This window comes from Trachurus japonicus, chromosome 19 (assembly GCF_045865225.1).
Source record: "Trachurus japonicus isolate A0001 chromosome 19, Traja_1.0".
Lineage (NCBI taxonomy): Eukaryota > Metazoa > Chordata > Actinopteri > Carangiformes > Carangidae > Trachurus > Trachurus japonicus.
Genome location: NC_140925.1, coordinates 23,811,557 through 23,838,415, shown reverse-complemented (window position 1 = coordinate 23,838,415; position 26,859 = coordinate 23,811,557). Strand labels below are relative to the sequence as shown.

General features: G+C 41.8%; 3 protein-coding genes across 7 annotated transcripts; 2 read left to right on the top strand and 1 right to left on the bottom strand.

Annotated features, from left to right (window-relative positions):
* Positions 1-1,292: 1,292 nt before the first annotated feature.
* On the bottom strand, positions 1,293-13,084 carry pth3r (parathyroid hormone 3 receptor). 4 transcript variants are annotated; one of them, XM_085761599.1, is made up of 13 exons: positions 12,701-13,084; positions 8,091-8,196; positions 7,265-7,375; positions 7,012-7,136; positions 5,517-5,608; positions 4,560-4,713; positions 4,312-4,465; positions 4,173-4,233; positions 4,017-4,083; positions 3,847-3,941; positions 2,633-2,774; positions 2,497-2,538; positions 1,293-2,407 (listed from the first exon to the last, which is right to left on the bottom strand). In XM_085761599.1, the coding sequence occupies exons 1-13, from the start codon at positions 12,764-12,766 to the stop codon at positions 1,967-1,969; spliced, it is 1,656 nt and encodes a 551-aa protein (XP_085617725.1). In that variant the 5' UTR covers positions 12,767-13,084; the 3' UTR covers positions 1,293-1,966. The 4 variants fall into 4 exon arrangements, with proteins under 4 accessions (XP_085617725.1, XP_085617724.1, XP_085617723.1 ...); XM_085761598.1 differs by having other exon boundaries at positions 1,522-2,407; positions 5,517-5,611; positions 12,701-13,007; XM_085761597.1 differs by having other exon boundaries at positions 1,912-2,407; positions 3,847-4,083; positions 12,701-13,009.
* A 903-nt stretch (positions 13,085-13,987) lies between these two features.
* taco1 (translational activator of mitochondrially encoded cytochrome c oxidase I) lies at positions 13,988-17,252 on the top strand. The gene is made up of 6 exons (XM_085760865.1): positions 13,988-14,047; positions 14,193-14,466; positions 14,550-14,656; positions 14,800-14,933; positions 15,641-15,803; positions 16,838-17,252. The coding sequence occupies exons 1-6, from the start codon at positions 14,024-14,026 to the stop codon at positions 17,051-17,053; spliced, it is 918 nt and encodes a 305-aa protein (XP_085616991.1). The 5' UTR covers positions 13,988-14,023; the 3' UTR covers positions 17,054-17,252.
* Positions 17,253-17,740: 488 nt separating this feature from the next.
* kcnh6b (potassium voltage-gated channel, subfamily H (eag-related), member 6b) lies at positions 17,741-26,659 on the top strand. 2 transcript variants are annotated; one of them, XM_085761531.1, is made up of 12 exons: positions 17,741-18,397; positions 19,516-19,665; positions 21,438-21,863; positions 22,060-22,453; positions 22,664-22,863; positions 22,962-23,214; positions 23,319-23,512; positions 23,608-23,713; positions 24,196-24,465; positions 25,241-25,421; positions 25,672-25,876; positions 25,955-26,659. In XM_085761531.1, exons 2-12 carry the CDS (start codon positions 19,522-19,524, stop codon positions 26,249-26,251), a joined length of 2,670 nt encoding a protein of 889 aa, XP_085617657.1. In that variant the 5' UTR covers positions 17,741-18,397; positions 19,516-19,521; the 3' UTR covers positions 26,252-26,659. The 2 variants fall into 2 exon arrangements, with proteins under 2 accessions (XP_085617657.1, XP_085617658.1); XM_085761532.1 differs by lacking the exon at positions 17,741-18,397 and having other exon boundaries at positions 19,471-19,665.
* The last annotated feature ends 200 nt before the right edge of the window (positions 26,660-26,859 follow it).

Below are 26,859 nucleotides of genomic sequence, written 5' to 3'. Positions count from 1 at the left end.
AAGCCATTATAAAATACTCTATGATGTCTTATGCTTATTGTTATAAAACCTTATGATAATTTACGAGTGTTTATAATGACAGTTATACACGTTTATAAGCCAATTATAACACATTATAACTACATTAATAATGCATTATCGATGTGGGCATTGTCAGTGAGTTACTAACAATTATAACCTATTATAATACCTGACCCTATAAGTCATGATAAAATGCTTTATAGTGTGTTATGCCGCATTATGATAATTTACGAGTGTTTATAATGACAGTTATACATGTTTATAAGTAAATTATAACACATTATAACTACATTAATAATGCATTATCGATGTGGGCATTGTCAGTGTGTTACTAACAATTATAACCTATTAAAATACCTGACCTTATAAGTCATGATAAAATGCTTTATAGTGTGTTGTGATTATTGTTATAAAGCATTATGATAATTTATGAGTGTTTATAATTATAGTCATACAGTGCTATAACTGCATTATAACTCATTATAAGTATGGTTATAATGTGTTATGGAGATAGGCGTCAAGTAAAGTGTTACCAAAAATGCATCTTTTATCATCTTCTATTGTCAATATTAATAAACCATAGTATTGTATTACGTGGCCCAGAAACATGTCGTGACTGTTTTTCCGGACTTTTTCCCCGAAACAACAAACTCCCAGCAAATACTCCCAAGACGTTTATTAAATTATTATACCTATCTTACACTGTACAACGTCATGTAAACACAAAACAGCGATCTGGACACCGAGACAGTCTTAAAATATTTACAAGCACAGTTTCCTGTCCGTTAATCCTGTGAATACTGGTGGCTTGTGCTGCAGGTTTGTCACTCACGCTCAAAGTCCACAAACAGCTCAGGTGCCTCTTGCCCTGAGTCCGAGGCCCGAGGGGAGCGTGTGAAATTCTGGACGGTGTTGTGAAGGCATTCGGGGCAGAGGTTACACGGTGAAAGGAGTTTGGGTTTGGCCTGCGACGGGCAAAAGGTTTGTGTATCAGCCCTCAGGGTCCTGTCTGACGGGGCTGAGTAGACAGCAATGTAGGTGCAGAGAGGCTCTCTACCTGTCTGGGCATGGCTCAACCTTAAAAACAATAGAATTTGGACACTTAACTCATCAGGGTAACGGCTGGAGTAAATATTCACAGGGTTTCCTCCATCATAAATGTGCAGCAAGAATCCTAAAGGTCAATATTTGGAAAAGGGAGGATCACTACAGCAGATTCAGAGACAGTGGCATCTCACACACACACATACACACACATAAAGTGCAGTTTGAACTAGGTCAGCCAGTCTTCCCTGGAAAATCCAACACAGGAAAGATGAAAAATCGGTTAAACATCCAGGACTTTCCTGAATTCTCTGCAGCATCACATCCTCGCCGATTACTGAGTGTCATTCATGAATTCATTTTTTTCACATTTCTTTCAACAGACAAAAAAATAACTCATGTACACAGACAAAAATTAAATAGACCCATTTTAAATCTCCTAGAAAGTTGTGTGTTTAACTTAAAGATCTGAGGTTATAGTACAACATATAGCATCACAGTCCACATGTTATGTATGACGGTGCATACCAGCCTAGTGTTGAAAGGTGTTTGTATTACTGTTAAAAAAGAGAAGAAAAACATCGGTTGTTGACAAAACGGCAAACTGCAGCTTTGGATTCAATCCTCCTCGGCATCTGTCACAGTGTTGTAAATATTCGATTTCCAATTTTTTAACCACCTTGTTGAATGGCGATTTATTGTTCATTCTTGGTCTCAACAAAACAATCTCAGTGCAAGTAAATCCTTGAGATGTAAACACAGAGCATTGTTTGTAAAGGTTAACCAACATGGAGGAATTTATAAAGATGACCACACCAGGTAGATGAAGCCAGAAAAAAACTGCACAAGTCCAGCGTTTCTGTTATGCTCATTTGACACAATACACACAACGTCAAGATAATCACAGGGCGGTCTCCAGCTCTTTCAGACATGAGGAGCCGTCTGGATCCTCTGCTCCGGGGGCTGGTGTTGGAGCCGCTCCATGACCTTTGGAGTCTTGATTCCCCTTGCTGGTCCTCACATGTCTGGCGAACACTCCTGAAGTCTCAGTATCACCGGGGACACAATATCCAGGTATGCTGCTTTGAGGGTGGAGCGAGGCATGGCGTGGCGGCCTGAGCCCTGAGCTTCCACCAGCAGCTCCACCCGACCCCACAGCCACACCTCCAGTGAAGGAAATGGCTCTGGGATGTGCAGCGGATAAGCTAACACTGTGCGTAGTGGTGTGCGACATCATGCCGCCATAGTAGCAGCTGCCTCCGCTGCTGGTCATCCGGGCTTTTTGTTTGAGGTCCAGAGTGAGGCTGCGTCTTAACCACGCCTTCTTCACCTCCGCCTGAACCTGGGGACAGCAAGAGGACACAGACAAAACCTTAGGTTTTTACCTCTGTAAAGACTTTACTGCTGAAATCTAAATTATAGCTACATTACCTCTCCATTGCAGAAACAGTAGATAAATGCCACAAAAAAACCCTGAGGAGAGGAAATAGATTATTGTTTATTACCAGTGTTTTGTATCTAATGCTGAAAAATGACTGGATTCTGAACAAATGATGTGTTTTCTGACCTGGGAAGAGTTGAAGAACATCTCATAATGCATCTGCACCTGCCACAGCAGCCCAGTGACCTCAGTGTAGGGCAGAGCCATGAACACCATGTAGTGAACTCCAAACAAGGGCATGAGAACCAATGTGGACTTGAGCAGCTTCCTGTGGATAAAAAGCAGAAACATTGTAGATCTGAAAGTAAAGGGATAGCTCAACATTTTGGCAAACTGGCCCATTGCCATAATCCCTGTAGTTTTAGGAGTAGGTTCATTAGCTTTAAAGCAGAAGTAAGCGGAATGTTTGTGTTAATATAAGTCTTAAATAGTTCTATCTTCCGACAGCAATCACTTATATAGAGTGTTTGGTCTGAAACACAGGTCTGTCAGTCACTCTGCTCTGCTGTAAGCCCAGGAGAAAACTTTCCTTGTATCCTACAACCTTTATCCAATGAGGAGAGAGAATGGCATAAAGGGGCGGTCCTCTCTGTGTGTGCAGCCAAGGGATGCGTGTGAATGTGGTGACGTAGGGACGAGGGCGGGGACTGCTAACTCCATCGGCTGACAAGAAGTTAGCCAAAACCACCGGATCGCTTACTTCTGCTTTAATTGTCGGTGCAAGCTGTTTTTAGAACGGCGGAGCAGAGCCGTGAGCTGCTCAGAGCTACGTTACGGAGGCTAATGGGATTTCTTGGTTTCCCTCATCAAACTCATCAAATACACAATCCAACAACTCCAAAACACTCTCATGAACAAGTTGTGACCTGCACATTCACCATGACTCACTATGAGATAATAACGGAACGTTACCAGACAGAGTTGTTTTCGAGACGCAAAACAGCTGATGCGTATTCCCATCGGGGAGCAGTTTTTCAGCAAGCAGTCTCTGAATTTCCCTCTAAAACGACTCTGTCTGGTAACGTTCTGTTATTATCTCATAGCGTGGTGAATGTGCAGGTCACAACTTGTCCACCAGAGCGTTGTGGAGTTGTTGGATTGTGTATTTGATGAGTTTTATGAGGCAAGAAATCCCATGAGCCTCCGTAGCATAGCTCTGAGCAGCTTGCGCCGACAATTACCGACAATTAAAGGTAAGACTGCTAAGACTATAGGGATTATGGCAATGGGCCAGTTTGCAAAAATGTTGAACTATCCCTTTAAAAGAATTTTATTCTAAAGGGAGAAAAATGTAGGTTAGTTAGAGAAAGGGTTGGAGGGCTGATGAAGAGAAGAGTTACCGGTACTGCTGTCGAGGATCTAGTTTACCAGTGTTGGTCTCCCACAGTTTGGAGGCCAGCACTCGGATTATGTTGACAAAGAGGAGGAAATTCACCTGCAGGGGGAGAGATGTCAACCTTAGAGTCAAACATGCCTTAACGTTACTTAAATGTGAATTCAGTTTCCTTACAACAATGGCCGCCAGAATGGGGACTTGATAGATCCACTTCAGGTTTCCAGCGCTTATGTCCCAACATCTGGAAACAGAGACAGATAAATTCAATGAGCATTTTGGGATTCAGGTGTCATGTAAATACCAGACACATAAATGCATCATGTGACTCACTGTGTGTCTGCCAGTGACGCCCGTGCACTGACCCAAATGGACACAAACACGGCTGGAACTCCTAAAATGAACAGAAAAAGAGACGGTGTGATAATTCACCTTCATCTCTATGTGGGACTGCAGATTAGCTGCTGCTTACCCCACCCGATGATGGTGAGCGCCCACAGATAGTTCTTGTCAGAGAGGAAGGCCATGAAGATGAGGCTGTGCAGGTACAACCCCTCCACCAGGATCCAGTAGTGATTGGTTGCCAGGAAGTACAGGAAGAGAGTAACAGCCACTTTACAACCGGCCTGAGGACACAGAACAGCGGCTCAACCACGCCTTTAAAAACAAGCCATAAAACTCTGCTACGTGGTAATGAATATAAAAAAGCATATGGCTCACCATATGGGGCTTCTGAGCAGTGAACTCAGGCTCAGCCTTACTGTCCTCAGATACAGAGTAGAGCACAGCGTCCTTCACAAAAATGCTGACAGCTCGGCATATGAAGGAGGTGAAGAGGTGGATGTGGATGTAATTGCGTGTGCAGTGGAGGCGTCTGGACAGAAAGATGAATGACAAAATGCACTATCACTGATCTCCTGACACTTTTATGGAGAGATACTTTCAGTTTTGAATATGGAGGACACTAATGTTAAAGGGATAGTTCGCCCAAAATTCAAATTTCACTCATTATCTACTCACCCTCATTATTACATGTCGACTAAGAGCTGTGAGAATTTTCAGAGTCCTCCGTGCCTTCTCTGAGTCACGGGGGGGTCTGCGCAGCAGTATTTGTCCATAATGGTTGTCAATGGATACCAACTTTCTTTGTCCAAAAAGACACACCAAAAAACATCCAAATACCTCCATGCTGCTTGTCTGTAATGTCCCTCTTGTATTGAAGCCCCGACATGAGAAATTGCTCCGCCGGTCAGTGCAAATCACGCGAGATTTACACTGACACAGGAAGAGCAGTGAACTGAGACACTGGGAGCTTCCGCTACAAACAAGCTTAAAATACAGACTTATTGAATTTTTTTCAGAACAATTTCTCATGTCGGGGCTTCAATACAAGTGGGACATTACAGACGAGCAGTATGGAGGTATTTGGATGTTTTTTGGTGTGTCTTTTTGGATGAAGAAAGTTGGTATCCATTGACAACCATTATATGGACAAATACTGCTGTGCGGACCCCCCCGTAACTCAGAGAAGGAATGGAGGACTCTGAAAATTCTCACAGCTCTTAGTTGACATGAGGGTGAGTAGATATGAGTGAAATTTGAATTTTGGGTGAACTATCCCTTTAATGATAATTGCTCTAAGGTAGACTTATGTATCATGAGTTTTCTTTTTCTTACTTAAAGTAGCAGAGGATTGAGACGGCCACCAACAGTGATGCTAGAGAAATGGAATAGCCGACAGTGTACATGAGGTGGAGTCTCTCAAACACCTTCTGAAACAAAACAAACCGTAGTTAGACTGTGCGAGCAATCAGCCAATCAGGCATAACATTATGACCACCCGTCTAATACTGTCTTGGTCCCAAATACACCGCAAACTGTGGTGCACCGACACCTTTCTATCAGAACTAGCATGAACTTTTTATTTCTTTTTCAGCAGTTTGAGCAACGTGTACCAGTGAGCTTGGTCCCATGTCGCTGGAATGTTCACTTGCTGCCTAACATATCTCACCATTCCATGATGAAGTGTTATTCAATGAGTGTATGTATTATATTATATTATATATATTATATTTAGGGCTGTCAGAGTTAACGCGTTAATCGCGATTAGATTAATTTAAAAAATTAACGCGATTAAATTTTTTAATCGCGGTTAATCGCGGCCCATTTTGTCCTCTGTCTGCTGGACTGGAGGACTGGAGTGTGGGACCTCCAGTCCAGTAGGTGGCGGTAAGGCACCTTCAAGTTGGTTGCTACACAAATATACACAGTCTAACATATATCCACAGCTCCATCCATTGATTTTTTGACGGCTTTGTTGTCAACAAATGCACATGTATTGATTTTTTTGACGGTGTCGGTTGTCAACAAATGCACATGGCCAGGCAGAGGCGTAGCAAAGTAAAGGGCAATTTCCACTGGATGCAATTCGTTTCAATTCTGTGTGAGTTTCATGCATCATGTGTTATGATTAGGTAGGCCTGCTAGGTCTGGTCTAAAAGTTGTTTGTCTAGAGATTATAACACTTTGGAGGGTTGAAAGTCCAAAGCGCCATATATAATATTTTTAATAGAGATTAATCGCGAGTTAACTATGGAAAAAATGCGATTAATCGCGATTAGAAAAATTAATCGTTTGACAGCCCTAATTATATTATATTATATTATATTATATTATATTATATTATATTATATTATATTATATTATATCATATTATATCATATTATATATTTTTTGTGATTTGAAATGTGAAATTTGTATTGGGATTTGAAGGACAACAATCATCATCATTCAACAGCACATAAATAAAGTAATTACTATAAATAAGTGCATGCAAATGCAAAAGGAAAAAAGTGCCATTGAAGTATAACCTAATTAGATTTATCAAATCAATTGTATTGTATTATATTATATTATATTTGTAAAACGACAGTTTTAAAAGTACAACAATCTGAGGGTGGCAACTCTTCATAATAATAATAATAATAGTACAGTCTGTTCATTTTATCCCCCCTCTGAGAAAATACTGCTGTGGAAAAGGTTGAAATGTCTTTTATGCTTTTAAGTGTAAACAGATTCAGCCAAGCACCAGATCACACACACACACACACACACACACACACACACACACACACACACACATATACACACACACATCTGCACATGTGCGCACCTCCTCTTGGCTCCTGTGGTTGGAGGTCAGATAGGCGGTGCACTCTGTGTAATTAGCCCAAGTGCGGTTGATGCTGGACACCTGCTCCCAGCTTCCTGATGCATCACACTGGCGGTAGGCTCGTCCTGCCACAGGGGAGCACACACATTACAACAACACTGTCATACAAAAGACATTGTCTTCCTCTTTAGGATTGTACTGTAAGTGAGCAGACTGACACACACACGCACACACACACACTGAGCTCTCATACCTCTGTGGTTGAAGTCGTAGATGTACTCCGGACACAGCACAGAGATCAGCTGACCCGCTCTGCTCCGTGGCCAGCAGATGATCCCATCCCACTCTGGGATGCAGTCACCATCTTTATAAATAAAGATTTTAAAGATTTTTTTTTTCTTTTAGGCATCTGGAGGTTTTATAAATGCACAATGACAAATAAATCTTAATCTTAATCAATCAGAGTACTCCTGATTACATTGTTGTGAGGATCTGGTGAGACCAAATACATTTTAAATGCAGAGGCTTAAGAGAAGATGATTGATGCCACTAAACTGAAGGCAGCAGCTATAGCCAGCTTAGCTGCATGAATGCTTGGAAACTGGGGTGAGCAGTGAACTCATCAAATGCTATCAACTAATTGTGTAGGTGAAAAAAGCACATTTCACAAATTGTTGAACTATTCCTTTAAAACTTGACCATGGCTGCTCACTCTGTCTAATTTTCTGACTGCGGCTCCATCTCATCAAACTGAATCACCAGATCTGGAAACAGTCATCAGCGTCTACGTCACAGTCTCAGTGAAATATGTCCTGCTATTGTCTGCACCTCCATTCAGCTCTGTAATACTAGTCAGCAGGATATTGGATTGGTTTTTATATCTGATGCTAAATAAATCAGAAACTTGCACCCACTGACCGGTACACAGCACAGCTCCTTAGTGCTTTTGAAAATTTTGAAATAAAGAAACACTCAATATATTCCCAGTGTCAACAGGTTCAGTGTTTTGCTGCTGACTGACCCGTCCTTGTCTCTGAAGGATAAAATGATCAGCTACAGATCAGCGACAGCACACAAACCTTTAACCAGGGCCATTTGTGCCTTGATGTCCCTTTCACACCTGGCGTGAGCACCAATCAGAACGTAGATCTGCTCGTCTCGGGTGATGACATCATCAGAGTCTATCTGTAAAGACAGAGAGGTGCAACACTGCATCTGTAATATACAAGCAGTTGGTGTTTTATTTATTGTTAACAGGAGATAGAGATGCACTTTCTAGCTTTATAACTTTTTATGGTCAGATTGTAGATGACTGGATTTAGATCACAACTTCATTTTAATTAAACTGCATTACATTTGAATTTCTTACCATGCAAACAAACTAGTCAAAATGGATACATCTACTGTAAAATAAAAATAAATAAATAAATATATTTTTAAAAATCTATGTCGCTTTTAACCCATTTGTCTATCTATAATCTATAACGCATTATAACCATACTTATAATGTGTTATAATGCAATTATAGCACTGTATAACTATAGTTATAAACACTCATAAATGATCATAATGCTTTATAACAATAATCATAACACACTATAAAGCATTTTATCATGATTTATAAGGTCAGGTATTATAATACGGTAACTCGCTGAAAATGCCTACATCAATAATACATTATAAATATAGTTATAATTTGTTATAACTGGCTTATAAAAGTTTATTGAACTGAATTGAATTGAATTGAATTGAATTCCTTTATTGTCATTCATACCAAGGTATAAACGAAATTTAAATGCAAACCTCCACGTGGTTAAAAACATCAATGAAGATAAAAAGAAAGACACAATCAACAACAATAAGACAATAAAATTCAATATTGCACAGTCTCTAAAGTGCAGCAGTCAATTTTTAAAGTGCAGTCAGTGTTGTCAGTGTCAGTGTGGAAACATGTGGCAGTCTATGTGCAAGAGTTCAGTTGCTTGATGGCGCTGGGGTAGAAGCTGTTGGTCTGTCTGGATGTGTGGGACCGTGTTGATCTGTAACGCCTCCTGGTATACGGTAACTATCATTATAAACACTCTTAAATTATCATAAGACTTTATAACATATATATAAACATAACACATTTATGATGGCTAATAAGGTCAAGTAATAGAGTTATAATGCTGCATTATAACTCATTATAAGTATGGTTTTAATGCGTTATAGAGATAGGCGTCAAATAAAGTGTTACCATCCACAGTTCTCACCTATTACCTGTATCTATCAAAGTTGCTAATGAATTAAGTTGTAAACAACTAAAGTCATTAGCAGTATGAGCCTTTTAAGAGAGATCTCATTGCACAAACTGGCTATGATGCATCTTCTGGGCTTCTAAAGAGCAACTTTAGCACATCTGTGCAGCCTCAATCCTCAAATGTACATTAAAAAGGTGCCCCATAAAAATCTCTCTGTTGTCTCTGTCCAACCAGAGCAATCTGTCAACCGCAAACACTCCCCAGGATCCGATGTGCTGCCTCCAGGTGTTGTGAAATAGTTGTGTGAGGGTGCGGTATGTGATGATCCCCCGCCAACCCCTTTTTCTGCCTTTGGCCACATGGGGGTCCTTGTCCTCAGGACCTTGGTTGTGCTGGTGAGAGCTAGCCTACACAAGAAACGTTGTGTTCCTGCACATTTCACAACAGCGTAGCAAAACTAGCAGTGAGTCAACTAGAGAACTCACATGAGAACGCTTTGCCAGACACAGGAGGGCAGCGAGAGAGCAGCCATGACAGTGAGGTTACAGACAAAGGAAGAGGCAGAAAGTAAAAGGTCCAGAGACATGAATTAGAATCAGTGACTTTAACTTTATCATTAAAGCAAAACTTAAATACAAGTCTGAAGTACCTCTGTATGTGTTTAGAATTCTGCTACATCACAGATGGAAATATTGTAGGCTACCAAAAAAATATATAATGTGAAGACTGACGTGTTTCAGATGTCTATAATCAATATTTCACTAAGTTTGCGGAACATGGTAGCTTTTCTGACTCATTAATCATCTCACAACAGATTTAGCTTATGACCTTGAGGATGGGACTGCCCTGGACTACTGGACAAAGACCTCCCTTCTTATTTTAATGTTTACCTATGCGTTTATTTTTATTTTTCGGTTCTACATTGTGATTTGGCTGCTGAATCAGCACCATTTGGGATCCCACTCAGTTTTGAGTATCTGTTTATCTTTCTGAGACTTTTTTGATGTTCTGACACAGCAGCACTTTGAGCTAAATGCCAACATCAGCATGCTAACATGTTCAAAATAACAATGATGCAGGGTTAACATTTAGGCCTACTTATTTTGTTTTTTACTATATTTGACAAATTGATCATATTTTACAGCATTTCATGTTGGTAGCGTGGCTGAAACAGATAGTGTAATATTATGGTAATGTCTGTCACAAAGTCCAACTTTTAGCAGACCAAGCACTTTTCTGGCTACATTTTTCTGACCTACTTTCAAGTTTTGTCTTAAATTTTGTGCAGTATTGAAGCACATTTTAAATTTCAAATTGTGGATTTACCTAAACTTTGATTTGAAACAAAGATCTCAGGTTGACACCCTCAGGCCGTCTTTCTTAGCCAAACCTTTCACTCCTGTCAAACAGACTTAAGCCCAAAGTGGAACAATTTATATTGATGGATATGTGATAACTAACATTCTTGGCACAGGCCTTTAAAATAAACTGTCAGTGGGCGTACAGTGTTTCTAGTATTTAGGCACTCAGAGTGCCCAACAGCTATCATTTCAACAGACATTTGTTTTAGGGCGAGATTTTCAGCCAAAGTCAACACAGACAGCTGTTGATCAACTAAATCCACTTGTTGTGTTGTAGACTATGGCTCTGTTGGCAATACCTATAGTGTGTATATACAGTTTATGTGTGTGTGTATCTGTGTAATCCAATAAAACACATGTTGATTATTGGTGATAGTGAAGTTCTTCACCTGCACATCATCAGAAATCACAGAAACCGACAAGCAGCATGATTCAGTATATGAAGGTCAAATCAGAGCAGTCGTTCATTTTTCTTTGAACAGGAGTGATTTCTGCTGATGGACAAATCGTGTTAAGAAAACAATTAGTCTTTTGACATCCCCTCACCTTTGCGTCATGATTGAATTTGCTCTCTCAGGCCTCTGCTTCATGTGAAGTCATTTTCTGGCTGAGTGAGCAGGAGGTTGTAAGTCTGCCTGTTGTCGACACTCAGGATCGACCCGAGGAAGACGGGTGGCTCAGTGGGTGAAAGGTTAAAAGGATCTGACCGGCTGGAGGTTTTGTGAGGTAAAGCAGACCAGGTGATGGTGGAGATTGAGCACTGATGAAGACTGCTTCTGTGTCGGGGTGATGGTTTAAAGTTTTGTTGATTTGTTTTTACAGGTTTCTGTCTCAATCAATCAAAATATTCTAATAAAATGATTCTAATATTTTCAGACTGAGTGTAAACAACTTTGCGTGTGCCAATTTTTCCAGAGTAAAATTTCTATTTTTTTTAAGTTTTTTTTTTTTTTTACTTTTAATGCCTTTTTATGATAGTGCAGTTGAGAGAGACAATAAATGGGGAGGCAGAGAGGGGGAATGACACGCAGGAAAGGGCTGCCCGATGCGGGATTTGAACCGGCGCCGCCTGCAGCGAGGACTTTAGCCTCTACACATGGGACCTGCTTAACCTCCTGCACCACTTGGCCCCCCTAAAATTTCTATTTTGACATCAGATTTTGCTGACAAATGTAAAATGTCATACAATTCATTTACAACTTTGTTAATTATTTGGTACTAGTTGGTTATTTTTTGTCTGTGCTGCGAAGAACCTGCAACTTTCAGTTTAATGATTTCATTGCCTGTTCACTATTGTCAATCAATAAACAATCCAATCTCTTATTTGCTTCTGATATTGCATTGATGTACCTATATAATCTGATGGTGTTTTTACAGTAGAAAATGAACTGTGTTATGTAAATGTAAAGAAAAAAAATCCTCTGTAGTACTGCTAAAGAAAAGTTATGGCACATCATATTTTTTCAACAAGTAGAAAATTACACGACCCCATCTATGGTCTGTCTTGCTGGTGAATAGCTGGCAGGTTTCCCGCAGCACCAAATAAATCTATGTCCAAAATTCAGGCACTCAAAGAAAATCACAGTTACATGAAATTTTCTATATTTGGCCCAAAGTGCAGCAGTGGAGGGAGTGTTATTTATGACTCACTGTCATAATAAAGTGTAAGATATGAGGATACTGTGCGAATAGTTTAAATTTAGAACATAAAAACCATCCATTCATAAAACCAGACAAAGATACTGAGAAATGAGAATTTACTTGCTGCTACGGTATGTACGAGTTATCCTAAAGAAAGTCACATGCTAAACAAGCTTTTGGCGTAAATATAAGAAATGATTATTGTTTCAGATTCATTGTGGAAAGGTCCACTTGAAAAATTATGTTTGGACAATCTAACATTCATGCTCAATTTGTGGTTATTTATAGAGACAAAAAGAAAAGGCAAGCAGAAGGAAAACATTTTACCAGTACAAAGTAGCAAAATGTATTTGAAACAAATCAATATATAAGGGAAATAATTGTTATTTAACCAAGTCAATCAATAGGTCAATCACCCAAATGCTAGGATAACTAAACAACACTTACCAGTGCAGTCACTGTTACTACACAGTGAAGAAGAGCCAAGGCACTAATTCCCTGTGCCCACAACATAACGACAAAGCTGTTGACTTTAACAGACCTGAGTGTAACTTTCCACAAACTCAGATCATGTTATCGTCCTCAAGTTGTGTTGAAGGATGTATCCCAAAGTTAAAGAGTTTTCTCCTTCTCTGGTGCCCCATCAGTCTTTGTGTGGTTTGTTTTCCTCTCATCAGTCAATATGAGCTGCTTTACAGGCTCTTCTTTGGAGTTTATGGCAGACAAAAAGGATTTTTTTTAAATGTCTCCTTTTTCCAGTCTCCTGCTTGAAGCTCTGTGGACATCACTACTCAGGTTAGAGTCACAATGTTGTAGTCAGAGTGTGATGTGAGGAGAGAGAGAGAAACCTCCTCCTTTTGCAGTTTTTTTGGACTGTTGTCTGTTGGAGATGGGTTGGTCTTGATTGGCTGTGGCCTCCATCTTAACCCTTTGCACTCCTCTGGTGTGATCATCTGTCTCTTTCTTGTCTTCTTTTTTTCCCCCGAGCAGTTGGAAATGATTACGCATATTGATCCCACACTCAGTGTTATCTTGCAGATACATCATGTTCCTGGCACTTGATTTGGAGCTTCTGGATGCCATCTACATAAATAGAAGCAGTATGATTTAATAATAATAATAATTTTGGCCCCATGGGAAGAGACCAACATTTCACCCCTAGTTCCCACAGTGGGACATTTCAGAAACCCTAGATGCAGACCAGATTGACACTAACTACCATCTGTACCAATTAGATAGCTCCGTCATCCACGGTGTGAACTTTCCTGACACTGGCAAACACAAATAGACAGATAATGGGTGCAATATTTAGTTGGCTGATGTTGCTGTTATTCTTGAAACCAGCTGTTAAACTGTGTCAGCTGTGCTGATTCTCCGCAGTAGCACTCCAGAAACACCCATGGGTCCCAAAAGACTTCTCAAGTTCCCACGGTTCAGGATTTATCACACAGTTGATTCATAAAACGTCACTTTATGTTAGTAGCCTAATGCTGAAGCTGAAAATGTAATCAGTGCAGTCAAAAGAAAAAGAAAAAAAGAAGAAAAATTGTGGGTGAAAATCACATTATAAGCTTTTGAATATAATAGTCACTATGTCATGATTATTATTATCATTATTATATTGTTTGTATATTGGTTTAGAGAGGCTATTATTCTTTTATTTTAGCTCAACGGAGTGAGGCGTGATTGAACTTTTATTTTGAAAGGTCTATATTTGACGTCACAGCAACCCGGAACTGCCGGGTGCACAACAAGGACAGCGGCAGCTGCATGTTGACTGGACCTGTCAAAGCTGTAAGTTACAAACCTTCAGGTTTCATTCATCCATCAGGTTTAATATGATCGGTTTGAGTAATTAAAGCCTCGTGCGCAGACGGAGACTGAAATAGAAAGTACATCAATAAATAATCAATGTTACTGTGTGTGTGTGTGTGAGAAGGGCATGGCCGTGGCTCTAGTCCGGACCCTGCTGCTCCCTCGGACCCTGGCGGTCTCAGGCTGGAGCTCTGCCCCGGTGAAGTCCGTCCTGCCCCCGGGTCCAGGTGGATCTGTCCCGTGGATCTGCTCCTCCGCCCGGACCCTGCACCTCTGCTCCTCGTTATGTGCCGGTCACAACAAGTGGTCAAAGGTGAAACACATTAAAGGGCCCAAAGATGAGGCCAGAGGGAGGATGTTCATGAAGTTTGGCATGATGATAAAAATAGCGGTGAAAGGTGAGGCTGGAATGTTTACATGTTGTTTTTATCATTTGTTTTTGTTTGTTTTGCTAATTTCACTTTTTTGGTTTCACCTGCAGAGGGCGGAGCTAACCCAGAGCTGAATGTAACCTTAGCCCACATACTGGAGCAGTGCAGGAGCAAGAACATGCCCAAAGCATCTATAGAGACAGCAATCAAGAGTGCGGTAGGTGGACAACTCTGTCACTGTGAAAACAGAAGAAACATTGTCCTCTGAAGTGTTTCTCCATCACACTGAACCCCATTGATCTTCATTTTTATACTGCACTATAAATAATAATATAAGGTTGTTCTTCTCCGGCTCCACAGGAAAAATCTAAACCTGCATCCCAGCACATGTTTGAAGCCCGTGGTCCCGGTGGATGTCAGCTGCTCATCGAGGTCCTCACTGACAACAACAGCCGCAGCCAACATGAAATTAAACGTCTGCTTAACAAGAACGGGTCAGGACCGATAGCATGACATCATACTACTGTGGCTCTATCACTGAAAAACCCCTTCACAGATAATTCACTGATGGCTACAGAGTCTTGCCTCTCTGTAGCATCCTAAACATCAGGCGGTTAAATAATGATAAAACTAAGAATGGCTGCACATTATTAATGCTTATAATAGTGTAAATTAATGTTTTAGAATGATGTTATTATGCACAGGTCAGAAATACAGTTATACAAGAATGTATGGTATGTTATATATACTGTATGGAGTATGGCAACATATTGTGCAAATAACAGTAGCCACTAGATGTCCCTATTATAACTGAATTGCACTGTCTGCTCTGTTGTTGACCCTGCAAGATCATTTGCATTGGAAAAGAAGCTGTTGGCACTGTAATAAGTGATGATACAGCATTGAATAAAATGCATTAATGCATCATGCAATTAATGCAATTAATTATCATCATGCAATTATATAAGCAGTGCCATTATCTCCCCCTGAGGTGCATGATAGATGATCTGCTGCTTGTTTGTGCAGGATCTGAACAGTTTACCTATGTGATTAGATAATGAGATGATGATGCAGTGCTGTAGATAAACAGCAAGCAGCTGCAGGTGTGTGTTTGAATGAACATGAATGCATTTAAATGGAAGTGATATTATAATATGGGGCTGTGCTGTGCTGATGATGGTAATTCTTTGCTCGTCCACAGCGGCAGCTTTTCTGATGGAGTCCGCCACAACTTCACCAGGAGGGGGGTGGTGGCGATGGCGGGCAGCACCATCTCACCGGAGAGAGCTCTGGAGCTGGCCATCGAGGCCGGAGCGGAAGATGTGGAGGAGAGTGAGGATGAAGAGGAGCAGCCTCTCCTGCAGGTGGGGCATGACGGAGAGCAGTGGATGTCACTAGTGACAGGGAGAGAGTGTTTATGCAGCCATCTTGGTGGGCTCTGAAATATGAAAGTGAATAAAAATGAGTGTCTGCTCTGCACCAGGGTGGTCTCTTACAAACACATCCTGTCCTATTTTGAGGTTTCCTTTACTGCAAATCTCTTAGTAATCTTAAAGGGATAGTTCACCCAAAATTGAAATTTCACTCATTATCTACTCACCCTCATGTCGACTAAGGGCTGGGAGAAGTTTCAGAGTTATACATGGCTTCTCTGAGTTACAGGGGGTCTCGGCATAGCAGTGCATGTCCATATGACTTAACAAGAAGACACACCAAAAAACACACCAAAAAAACATCCAAATACCTCCATGCTGCTCGTATGTAATGTCCGTCTTGTATTGAAGCCCCGAAATGCGAAATTGTCCTGAAAAAAATTAAATAAGTCTATATTTCAAGCTTGTTTGTAGCGGAAGCTTCTCGAAGCTCCTCTTCCTGGTTCGTCAAATTTAGACGAACCAGGGTCTGTCCTCTTCCCAGTTCTTCCAAATTTGACGAACCGGGAAGAGGAGCTTCGAGAAGCTTCCGCTACAAAACAAGCTTGAAAGCTTTTTCGGGACAATTTCGCATTTCGGGGCTTCAATACAAGACGGACATTACATACGAGCAGCATGGAGGTACAGTATTTGGATGTTTTTTGGTGTGTCTTTTTGTTACGAAGACAGTTGGTATCCATTTGCAACCGTTATATGGACATGCGCTGCTACGCCGAGACCCCCTGTAACTCAGAGAAGCCACGGAGGACTCTGAAACTCCCAGCCCTTAGTCGACATGAGGGTGAGTAGATAATGAGTGAAATTTCAATTTTGGGTGAACTATCCCTTTAAGTTTCACCTGAATTTTGATGGACTGTGATGGACATTTGTCAGTATTTTATTGCAGTTTGTAGAAGATATTATATTATTGGTGGTATTGGACCCTGTCACAGTTTAACCTACTTTTTGGTCTCATCTCTCTTTAGTTTATTTGCAACATGACGGATGTACAAAAGGTGCGGGCCTCACTGGAGAAGCTGGGACTGTCGATTGCCTCCTCTGGGGTGGAGTTTGCCCCCAGCACCCACTCATCTCTGGATCAGGAGCAGCTGGATGCTGCTTCAGTACTAATAGAGGCTCTTAATGACTGTCCAGACGTAGTCCGAGTTTGGGACAATATCAAGGCTGCAGCTGAGAGCTGAGGTCGATCTCTGGACTCTTGGAGGACGATTAAAAGCGTGCATGTGGGATATCTTATTTCGCAGGGACAGATTTTGACAACCTTGTACAGATACTACAGCTTGTCATGTTGTGTCGTGTCAGACATTTCCAGTATGGGAATCTGTGTGTTTTGGTTGTTTTGATACTGTCTATATGGAAAATTAAACCTTGGTCAATAGAGTGTAAATGAGGTTTTCCCTTCATGGTCGCACTGCATTGTTCTATAGAAGTTCAAGAGCAACTAGTAGAATTCATAGACGGCATATTGAAGTCATCACAGAGATACAAGCCACCACAGCCTGTCAGAATAGTGCATTTTAAGAGACAAACTTGAAATTGATCTTTAAAAGTTATGAAAGGCCCCCTTTGATTGGACCCCAATTCAAAAAGTCCTAAGAGTAAAAAGTTAAAAATGTTCCTTCTAAATGATATTTCACTTTCACAAGATGAGGCGCAAAACAATGCATTAATAAGGATAAAATCCAGTTTCCCACCACAGATGATTAAAAAAACAAACAAACTCAGAATCAATGTATGCCTGGTGTGGTTTGTCCACAAAAAAGTTTTTTTACTGGGTTAAAAAGTACCATGGTTACTTGTACAGTTTTGTCCACATAAACAGAAATTATTATTGTATTATTTTCAAAACCAGAACAAAAAAGGAATAGAGTTGGCTGAAGGTTACAGCTGAAGGACATTTTGAACCAGTGTCGTCACAGGTCATTACCCCTTCATAATACTGTAGTGTCAACATTGCAGTCAATAAGTTCCCACATTAACAGTATGCATGCAACATATTGAGCGGATGCTATACCTTCAGCCAGCTGCTTTAGTTCTTTGCATCACAGAGCCACATACATCACAGCCTCCATGATATTTAGAATGCACACCACCAACTTGAACTGTATACAAGAACACTGGAAAGGTAATTTGATGTTAATGGGGAACTCTAGTGTAATGGCTCTGAGCCATTTGTTCTGTTTATCAATGCTCGTCATCGATTTTCCTGTCAGTTCCTCTCTGCTATAGCATAGCATCGATTGTTTTCCAGTGTTGGCGAATGTGGCGCAGCAACATGCAAGCTGCAGGCCAGTCCTCTGCCCTGTGCCAGAGTGGAGGGTTCATCATCGACGTGTGCGTCCACACACTGAAAACCAGAAGTCCATTTGTTTTTGCCTAAATATGAACCACGAAACAGGAGAGTGAGCATTTTTGAACATTCTTGTCCAAAAAAAAAAAGAGTTCAGAAGCTATGGAGATTTGAGTCATGGCTGTCGTGTAGTGGTCAAGGCCAAGGAGGATCTGATTGTCTGGTTTCAAATCAGGTAAGTTGTGTTTACTAAATTTAAATCTAAAGAGAGCACAGGGACATGTTGCCTTCTCTACACAGTTCCACTGTGAGTCAAGTGTAGACTATTCAGTATTTGAGGGCAGAGTATTTTTGGGAGGGGCACAGCTAGATGGGCATTCTGGGAAATCAGAGCAGAGAGGAATTTGATAAGGGGGTGGTGCAGGGTATTAAACGTCACTGAGTAGTTCCCTTTTTTTTTTTTTTACATTCATATTGATATGTTACGGTAAAGTACAGAACAAAAAAGATTCAGCAAAAATCTGATGAAGGAATCCACATTGTAAGTCAACAAGAAAGCAACATCATGAGTACAGTTATGTTGCTAACTGTCTAGAATCTGTAGTAAAAGTTGGAGTAAGTCAAATATTTTCCTGGCGGTTAAAGGGATAGTTCACCCAAAATTCAAATTTCACTCATTATCTACTCACCCTCATGTCAACTAAGAGATGTGAGAATTTTCAGAGTCCTCCGTTCCTTCTCTGAGTTACGGGGGGGTCCGCACAGCAGTATTTGTCCATAATGGTTGTCAATGGATACCAACTTTATTCGTCCAAAAAGACACACCAAAAAACATCCAAATACCTCCATACTGCTCGTCTGCAATGTCCCTCTGGTATTGAAGCCCCGACATGAGAAATTGTTCCGAAAAAAATTAAATAAGTCTATATTTTAAGCTTGTTTGTAGCGGAAGCTTCCAGTGTCTCAGTTCACTGCTCTTCCTGTGTCAGTGCAAATCTCTCGTGGGCTTCAATACCAGAGGGACATTACAGACGAGCAGTATGGAGGTATTTGGATGTTTTTTGGTGTGTCTTTTTGGACGAAGAAAGTTGGTATCCATTGACAACCATTATATGGACAAATACTGCTGTGCGGACCCCCCCTGTAACTCAGAGAAGGCACGGAGGACAGAAAAGTATCACAGCCCTTAGTCGACATGAGGGTGAGTAGATAATGAGTGAAATTTGAATTTGGGTGAACTATCCTTTTAAAGGAAAATAGTCAAAAATAAGCTGTAAAGACAAAGATTGTTTAGGATCTCTTTGGCCTCCATTTAAATTAAATGGTGTTTTTCCTTCACCTGTCGGCCAGCAGAGCTCCATGTCTGACACAGACCTTAAGAAGAGTGGGGGGCCGGGCAACAAGGGCCCCGAATGCCGCTCGCCTCCAACTCCCAGGATGGAGCTGCTCAGCCCCTCCAAGGTGAAGGATCGCTCTCAACACGTCACAGAGAAGGTCACGCAGGTACGGGGGCCGAGAACCTAACATGGGCTCAGTCTCTGGCTGTGTGTGTGTGTCAGTTTATACACTCAAAGCGTGCAGCTGGCCTGACTGAGAGCAAGGAAATCCGCATTTTACTCACTACCAAAAATTTAAAGTGCATTCAAATCACGCCGGGTTCAGTCTGTCATTTAAGAGCTCACATTATTCATGTGTAGATTTCTCAGAAACAAAGAGGCTTCCAAAAAGTTGCCATGATGGAGGACTGACGTTAAATAACCTGCTAGTGGAAAAATCAGTAGGTGGTTTGGTGGCTGACTGTTTTCCTCCTGGGTGTGAAAAGCAAAGTTACATTGAGCCACAGTTCAATTCAGGCCTGCTGCTGTGGCAGCCCCGAGGCTCAGCATTCTGCATCACCTCTGTGGGATGCTGAGTGGTGTTGTCCATTTAATAATAATAATAATCTATAAATATCTATGCATGGATTAAATTGACCCTTTCATCTGAAATATCTGTGAGATTCTTCAGGGTTTAGCAACTCTTATTTTGAAAGTGGGCTGAGGAGAACAAGGAGATGGTGAAAGCACATGAAGTCAGCTGTATGATTGTGACGCCCAATTCATCATCACAACCTCCCAGCCCGACAGCAGCCGGTCAGTCAGCTATTGCGTGGTTCATCACAGCACACTGGTTCTGGTGCTGGTGCTGCCTTAATGCATCTGTGATTTTTGGGGTATTTTTTTCCAAACTACCTGGAAAAAACCACCACCTGGATGCACACGAGTCTTGCCTCTTTTGAGAGTCACCAATGACAGGATGGTCAAGGATCGAGCATGCAGCCTTCACCAAGAACTTGGTCAAAACAGTACGTCCACTAGAAAGGTCTGTGGATTAGTATTCGGTCAGAAGGAAAGATACTTTTGACATTGCTGCTGTTTGTTACTGTTTGTGTGTGTGTGTGTGTGTGTGTGTGTGTGTGTGTGTGTGTGTGTGCAGTGGTGGACAGTAACGGAGTAAATTTACTTCAGTACTGTACTTAAGTACATATCCAGAGGATTTGTACTTTACTTGAGTATTAGATTTCTTTGGTACTTATTACTCTTACTTGAATACATTTCCAAGACAAATATTTTTACTTTTACTCAAGTTAATTTCTAGGAAGGCTGAAAAGTAATCGTTACTTTCAGGTCTGCTCTTTTTTTTTTCTAAAATACTATTGGACAAAACGTGAAAATGACAATTGCTGTCCTCGTATGATCCCATTCGTTGTATTTGTTTTTAATAGGTGTTTCTGCAGCTTTATATAACATTGTGGTTCTAAAAGCAGCACATCAGTGCAGGCGGTTTCAAAGAGTTAATTCTCAGAAACAAGAGTTAAAAGCTCCTTAAATTCATTTAGAAAAAATTATAGTAATTCATTGATGTGAAAAATAAGAAATGTACTCTTACTCTTACTTTTACTTAAAGTAAATTTAAAAGCATGTACTTTTGGATACTTAAGTACCTTTAAAAGCAAGTACTTTTTTACTCTTACTCGAGTAACATGTCGACTGAGCTACTTTTACTTGTAACAGAGTAAATTTTGACCAGTAGTATTTGTACTCTTACTCAAGTACTGGGGTCGAGTACTCTGTCCATCTGTGTGTGTGTGTGTGTGTGTGTGTGTGTGTGTGTGTGTGTGTGTGTGTGTGTGTGTGTGTGTGTGTGTGTGTAGTTTTGCCCTAAAAGGGAATAGATTTTCAACTTAAAATGCTATATGTTCCTATGTGAGAGTAATTGGCATTCTCTCTGCTTAGGTGCTTTCTCTGGAGTCCGATGTACTACCTGAGTACAAACTACAGGTGCCAGACACAACATGGTGGATCTTGCTTCACTACAGCCCCTTCAAGGCCTTTTGGGACTGGATCATTCTCCTCCTGGTCCTCTACACAGCTGTTTTCACCCCTTACTCCGCTGCCTTCCTCATGGATGAACATAGGAATTTTCGGCAAAGAAGTTGTGGCTACACATGTAACCCTCTGAATGTGGCGGACCTTATGGTGGATGTGTTGTTCATTGTGGATATAGTCATCAACTTTCGCACAACATATGTGGACCACAATGACGAGGTGATCACACAGCCAGGCCGGATAGCAAAGCACTACATGAAAGGCTGGTTCCCTATTGATCTGTTTGCAGCAATCCCTTTTGACCTTCTCATTATCAGATCAGGTTCTGATGAGGTAAGAACTTCATCTCTCAAGTTCACATTATTTGTATCTTAAATTATCATTAGATATAACTGTGCTGTTCTCAAGTGTCTACAGAGTTTCTAAAAATGTATTTTTAATGAAGTTCTCTAAGGCAGCTGTAAGTTGATCAGCCATTTCCCTAAAATCTAAAATCTTCTTTCCTGTTTCCTGTTAATGAACACCAAAGATGGCCACGTTAACAAGCCTGCTGAAAACAGCTCGCCTGCTGCGATTGGTCCGCGTGGCAAGAAAGCTGGACCGCTACTCTGAGTACGGCGCTGCAGTCCTCTTCTTACTCATGTGCACCTTTGTACTCATCGCCCATTGGCTAGCCTGCATTTGGTACGCCATTGGCTTTGTGGAGAGGCCGTACACAGACAACGGTTGGCTGGACAACCTGGCCGAACAACTGGGCAAGTCATATAATGACAGCGACTCCTCCTCCGGTCCATCGGTCAAAGACAAGTACGTCACTGCTCTGTACTTCACGTTGAGCAGCTTGACGAGTGTGGGGTTCGGTAACGTTTCTCCAAACACAAACTCTGAGAAGATCTTCTCCATCTGCGTCATGGTCATTGGCTGTAAGTTAAATAACATCGATAGGGACTGTTATGGAAATTACTGTGCACAATGTCTACCCTTTCCCTATCCCTGTGCCAGGCCAATCATTTATAAAGAGCCCCTTAATATAAAATACATCTCCATAAAAACTTCTTCAATTTTTGCAAATATTACAACTGAAGTAAGATTACCCATTGTATTGTCATCTGTTTGTCTTTATTCCGTCTCAGCTCTTATGTACGCAAGCATATTTGGGAACGTGTCTGCCATCATCCAGCGGCTGTACTCGGGAACAACTCGTTACCACACCCAGATGCTGCGAGTCAAAGAGTTCATTCGATTCCATCAAATCCCAGGCAGCCTGCGCCAAAGGCTGGAGGAGTACTTTCAGCATGCCTGGTCCTACACAAATGGCATCGACATGAATGCTGTAAGAAGAACAGTGACAACTGACTCTTTCCCCTGTAACAGTTCCTGGTCATTAAGCATCCATGTTGTGCATCTAATCGTTGATATTTCCCCATCCAGGTCCTGAAGGGGTTTCCGGGGTCTTTGCAGGCTGACATCTGCTTGCACTTGAACAGATCTCTGCTACAGAACTGTAAGGCTTTCCGTGGAGGTAGTCAAGCCTGTCTGCGCGCCTTGTCTATGAGGTTCAAGACAGTCCATGCTCCTCCAGGAGATACTCTAATCCATTATGGAGACCTCCTGGACTCTCTCTTCTTCATTTCCCGCGGTTCCATCCAGGTCAACAGGGATGATGTGGTAGTAGCGATATTAGGTAACATATGTAATTGAAATGTAGGCTAATGCCTCAAAAATGCTCCAAAACCATACCATATAAAGCAGCATCTCCTCCAATAAAATGGATGTATACTCTTGCAGAAAAGAATGATATTTTTGGAGAGGCTATCCACCTGTATGATGAGCCAGGTAAGTCCAATTCAGATGTGCATACCATCACCTACTGTGACCTGCACCGCATCCTGAGGGACGATCTGCTGGAGGTCCTGGATATCTACCCCAACTTTGCGGACAACTTCTGGAGGAACCTGGAGATAACCTTTGACCTGAGAGATGTATGTTGGTAGAGCTGAAATGGTTGAATTTTACTGGGCAATATTTTGTGATTTTTCACAAGGGGTATCTATCTTTTCTTTACTGTGCAAATCAGGCTGATCAAGTCCCAATAATAACGACTGACGACTCCGGTGACGACTGTGAATATCACCACAAACCAAGGCATAGGATCCACTCTCTGGACTGCCGAATTAGGCCAGGTGAGATGAACAGAAGATTTTTGTTAACTGAATTAGCTTTTTGCTAAATAATGGCATAGGATGTGCTGCAAAGAGGCAATACTATTTGCCCTTTGAGTAAACTGGTGATCAGTTTTCTGTGGTATTAAAGCAGAAGTAAGTGATCCGGTGGTTTTGGCTAACTTCCTGTCAGCAGATGGAGTTAGCAGTCCCCGCCCTCGTCCCTACGTCACCACATTCACGCGCATCCCTTGGCTGCACACACAGAGAGGACCGCCCCTTTATGCCGTTCTCTCTCCTCATTGGATAAATGTTGTAGGATACAAGGAAAGTTTTCTCCTCGGCTTACAGCAGAGCAGAGTGACTGACAGACCAGTGTTTCAGACCAAACACTCTATATAAGTGATTGCCGTTGGAAGATATAACTATTTAAGACAAACATTCCGCTTACTTCTGCTTTAAGTAGCTGATAAACCCTTCTTGACATCCTCTTCTGTAAACAGATGGAATCGATCATGAAGACTCGTACCCTCTTCAGTCTTTCCGTCAACGTCACTCATCTCCCCAGGCCCACTGGGATGACCACTGCAGCTGTGAGTCCCCATGCTCCCAGTCCAGTGAGGACCTGGCTAAGTCTCTTACTCATGGTGCCAAAGTAGAGCTTTATCCTCCTGAGGATGCCACCCGGGACTACTCCCCCTCTGTGGTGCAGCTGCTACCCCCAAGTGGCACGTCAGTGGGAAGGGACTCGGTGCTGGACAGGGGCCACCAAGGTAATTGACCTTGAATGTTAGAGAAACTTTGGAGTTTCTTGGAAAAACACAGTTGTGGGTGTTTCGGATGTATCCTATTCCTTACCTATAAACATTGCCCAACGATGCCACTGGTGCTCAAAATTCATTGGGTCCCTTTCTTATTACGCATTTCTGCAGTGTGTTTTTTTTTTTACGTATTGAAACGTAAACTGATAGTAGCATTTTTTTAAAGTGGGGTTGTATGATCTACAAATAGCCCCTAAGTACTTTAATCGCAGTAGAAGACTCTCTGCACTCCTTCTGTTAGCAACGCCAGCCCATAGCCCTGCCCAGAGATTTACAACATACAGTGTTGTGAACAGACGCAAAGAAACGGCTTATTTTCGCGGCCTAAAAGAGGTTTTGCTGATCGGCGGGCGCTAACCCTGGGCGGAGGGATACGTGAGTTGGTTAGGTCCAAATAAAAACTGCCTTTTTCCTGCACTTTGAAGGGTTGGAAAAAATTATATTATAGCGAACAATGGAACTGTGTATTCTTTTTCAGGTAAAACCTCTTTTAGGCCGCGAAAATAGGCCGTTTTTTTGGGTCTGTTCACAACACTGTATGTTGTAAATCTCTGGGCAGGGCTATGGGCTGGCGTTGCTAACGGGAGGAATGCAGAGAGTCTTCTACTGCAATTAAAGTACTTTGGGGCTATTTGTAGATCATACAGCCCCACTCTTAAAAAAATGCTACTATCCCTTTAATCAAACAAAATGGGTACTTACTTCTTGCCTTTTTACTTTACCTCAGCTTCCTCTTTGAATGTGCCGGGAATGTATCGGTACTGGCCGGACAGACAGTCGCAACAGTTTTCCAGTCGCTCGTGGAGATCGTCCTCAGTCCGTAACTCATACCACCCACCACCGTTCACAGAAGAAAGGCCCAGCGAGCTGGAGTCTCGGCTTGAGGTTTTACATTCACAACTCAACAGGTGAAGTTTGTTGTGCATTTTCTCCTTACGCATTTTATATATCTGGAAACATCTGCTGTTTGGGAAATGGTAAAAAGCAGCAGGTCAACAGGGTAAAACAGTGCAAATGCAGACAGGTGCCAGGGAAATTTTGGAAGTGGTCCTTCAAGATAAATTCAAGGATCAATGTTAAGTGTTATCAAAATATTTTTGTTACCTTACACATTTAAAAAAAATTACTCTGCCATGTTTTTGTTTCTTAATTCCCCAGACTGGAGACACGCATGACAGCCGACATCAATGTTATTCTCCAGCTTCTGCAGAGGCAGATCGCTCCTGTTCCTCCGGCCTACAGCACTGTATCGTCCAGTACACTCCCTTCTGACCCACCTGGCCTGTATGGGAGTGGGACGCCAGTGCTGCACAGCATCTACCCCATCACTCCCATGCAGATGGAGAGCAGAGCCCCCGCACAGGTGTGGACTGATAACAGTAGATCAGAGATTTCTTACCTGTTCCTTCAGAAATAAGAGTATGTGATGTCTTTCCTCTAGAGCTCGACCCAGCCTGACCTTAAATTCACCAAGAAGTCCCAGGAGTCCCTGTCCAGCGGTATTCACGTGACTGTGGCATCAGACGACACCATGTTCATGACTGTCACCCCTGAAACTGAGACCCACACAGAGTTAACTCCACAGCTGCCCCAGCCAGCAGCCAAATCCTCCCTCATGGAGAACCAGAGGTTGGGCAACAGCCTCCGCTACCCCTCGCTGCCGGGGAACCTGGACATCACCTCAGGACTGGCTGAGATCCAGAAACACGTGTCAGACCCTGTGCTGCCAGTCACCTGAAGACCAGAGTGACATTGAAAGAAAGTAGTAATACACAACTACCTGACTTGTGGAAGGAGCCATATGACTAGTCCAACAATCAGCCATCACAACACAACTGGACAGCAAGTAGATTCTCAAAACCAGTTTGTGGTGACCTGCAAGGATTTCTGTCTCAGTCTCAGCATTGGATTACTCTCAGGCAGTGATGACCACAACAGATCTCATACTTTCCAGAGGACAACTGTTCATTTACAGGGAGTGCACAAGAGCTTGTCTTCATCTCATAATCATATTTTACATCTTCTTTTCTCATCCCGGTTCAGTTTTGAGAGAACCAGTTCTGTTCCATCCCAGCTCTCTTGTAACCCTGAACCTGTTTAAGTCTTGAGCAATTGTTTCTCTTGCTGATCAGTGCAGAGCTTCTAATCTCCCCACTACACTGATAAAACTTCGGGAGGCCATAGAAATAGAGTTATTTGGAAGTAGAGGAATAGTTCCACATTTTGGGTAATGTGCCGAATTCCTTCTTCTTAGCCAAGAGTTGGAAAGAGATTGAGCTGAGATCACCTCGCTCATAAATATGAAGCTACAGCCAGCTGCCTGTTAGCTTAGCTTAGCACTGGAAA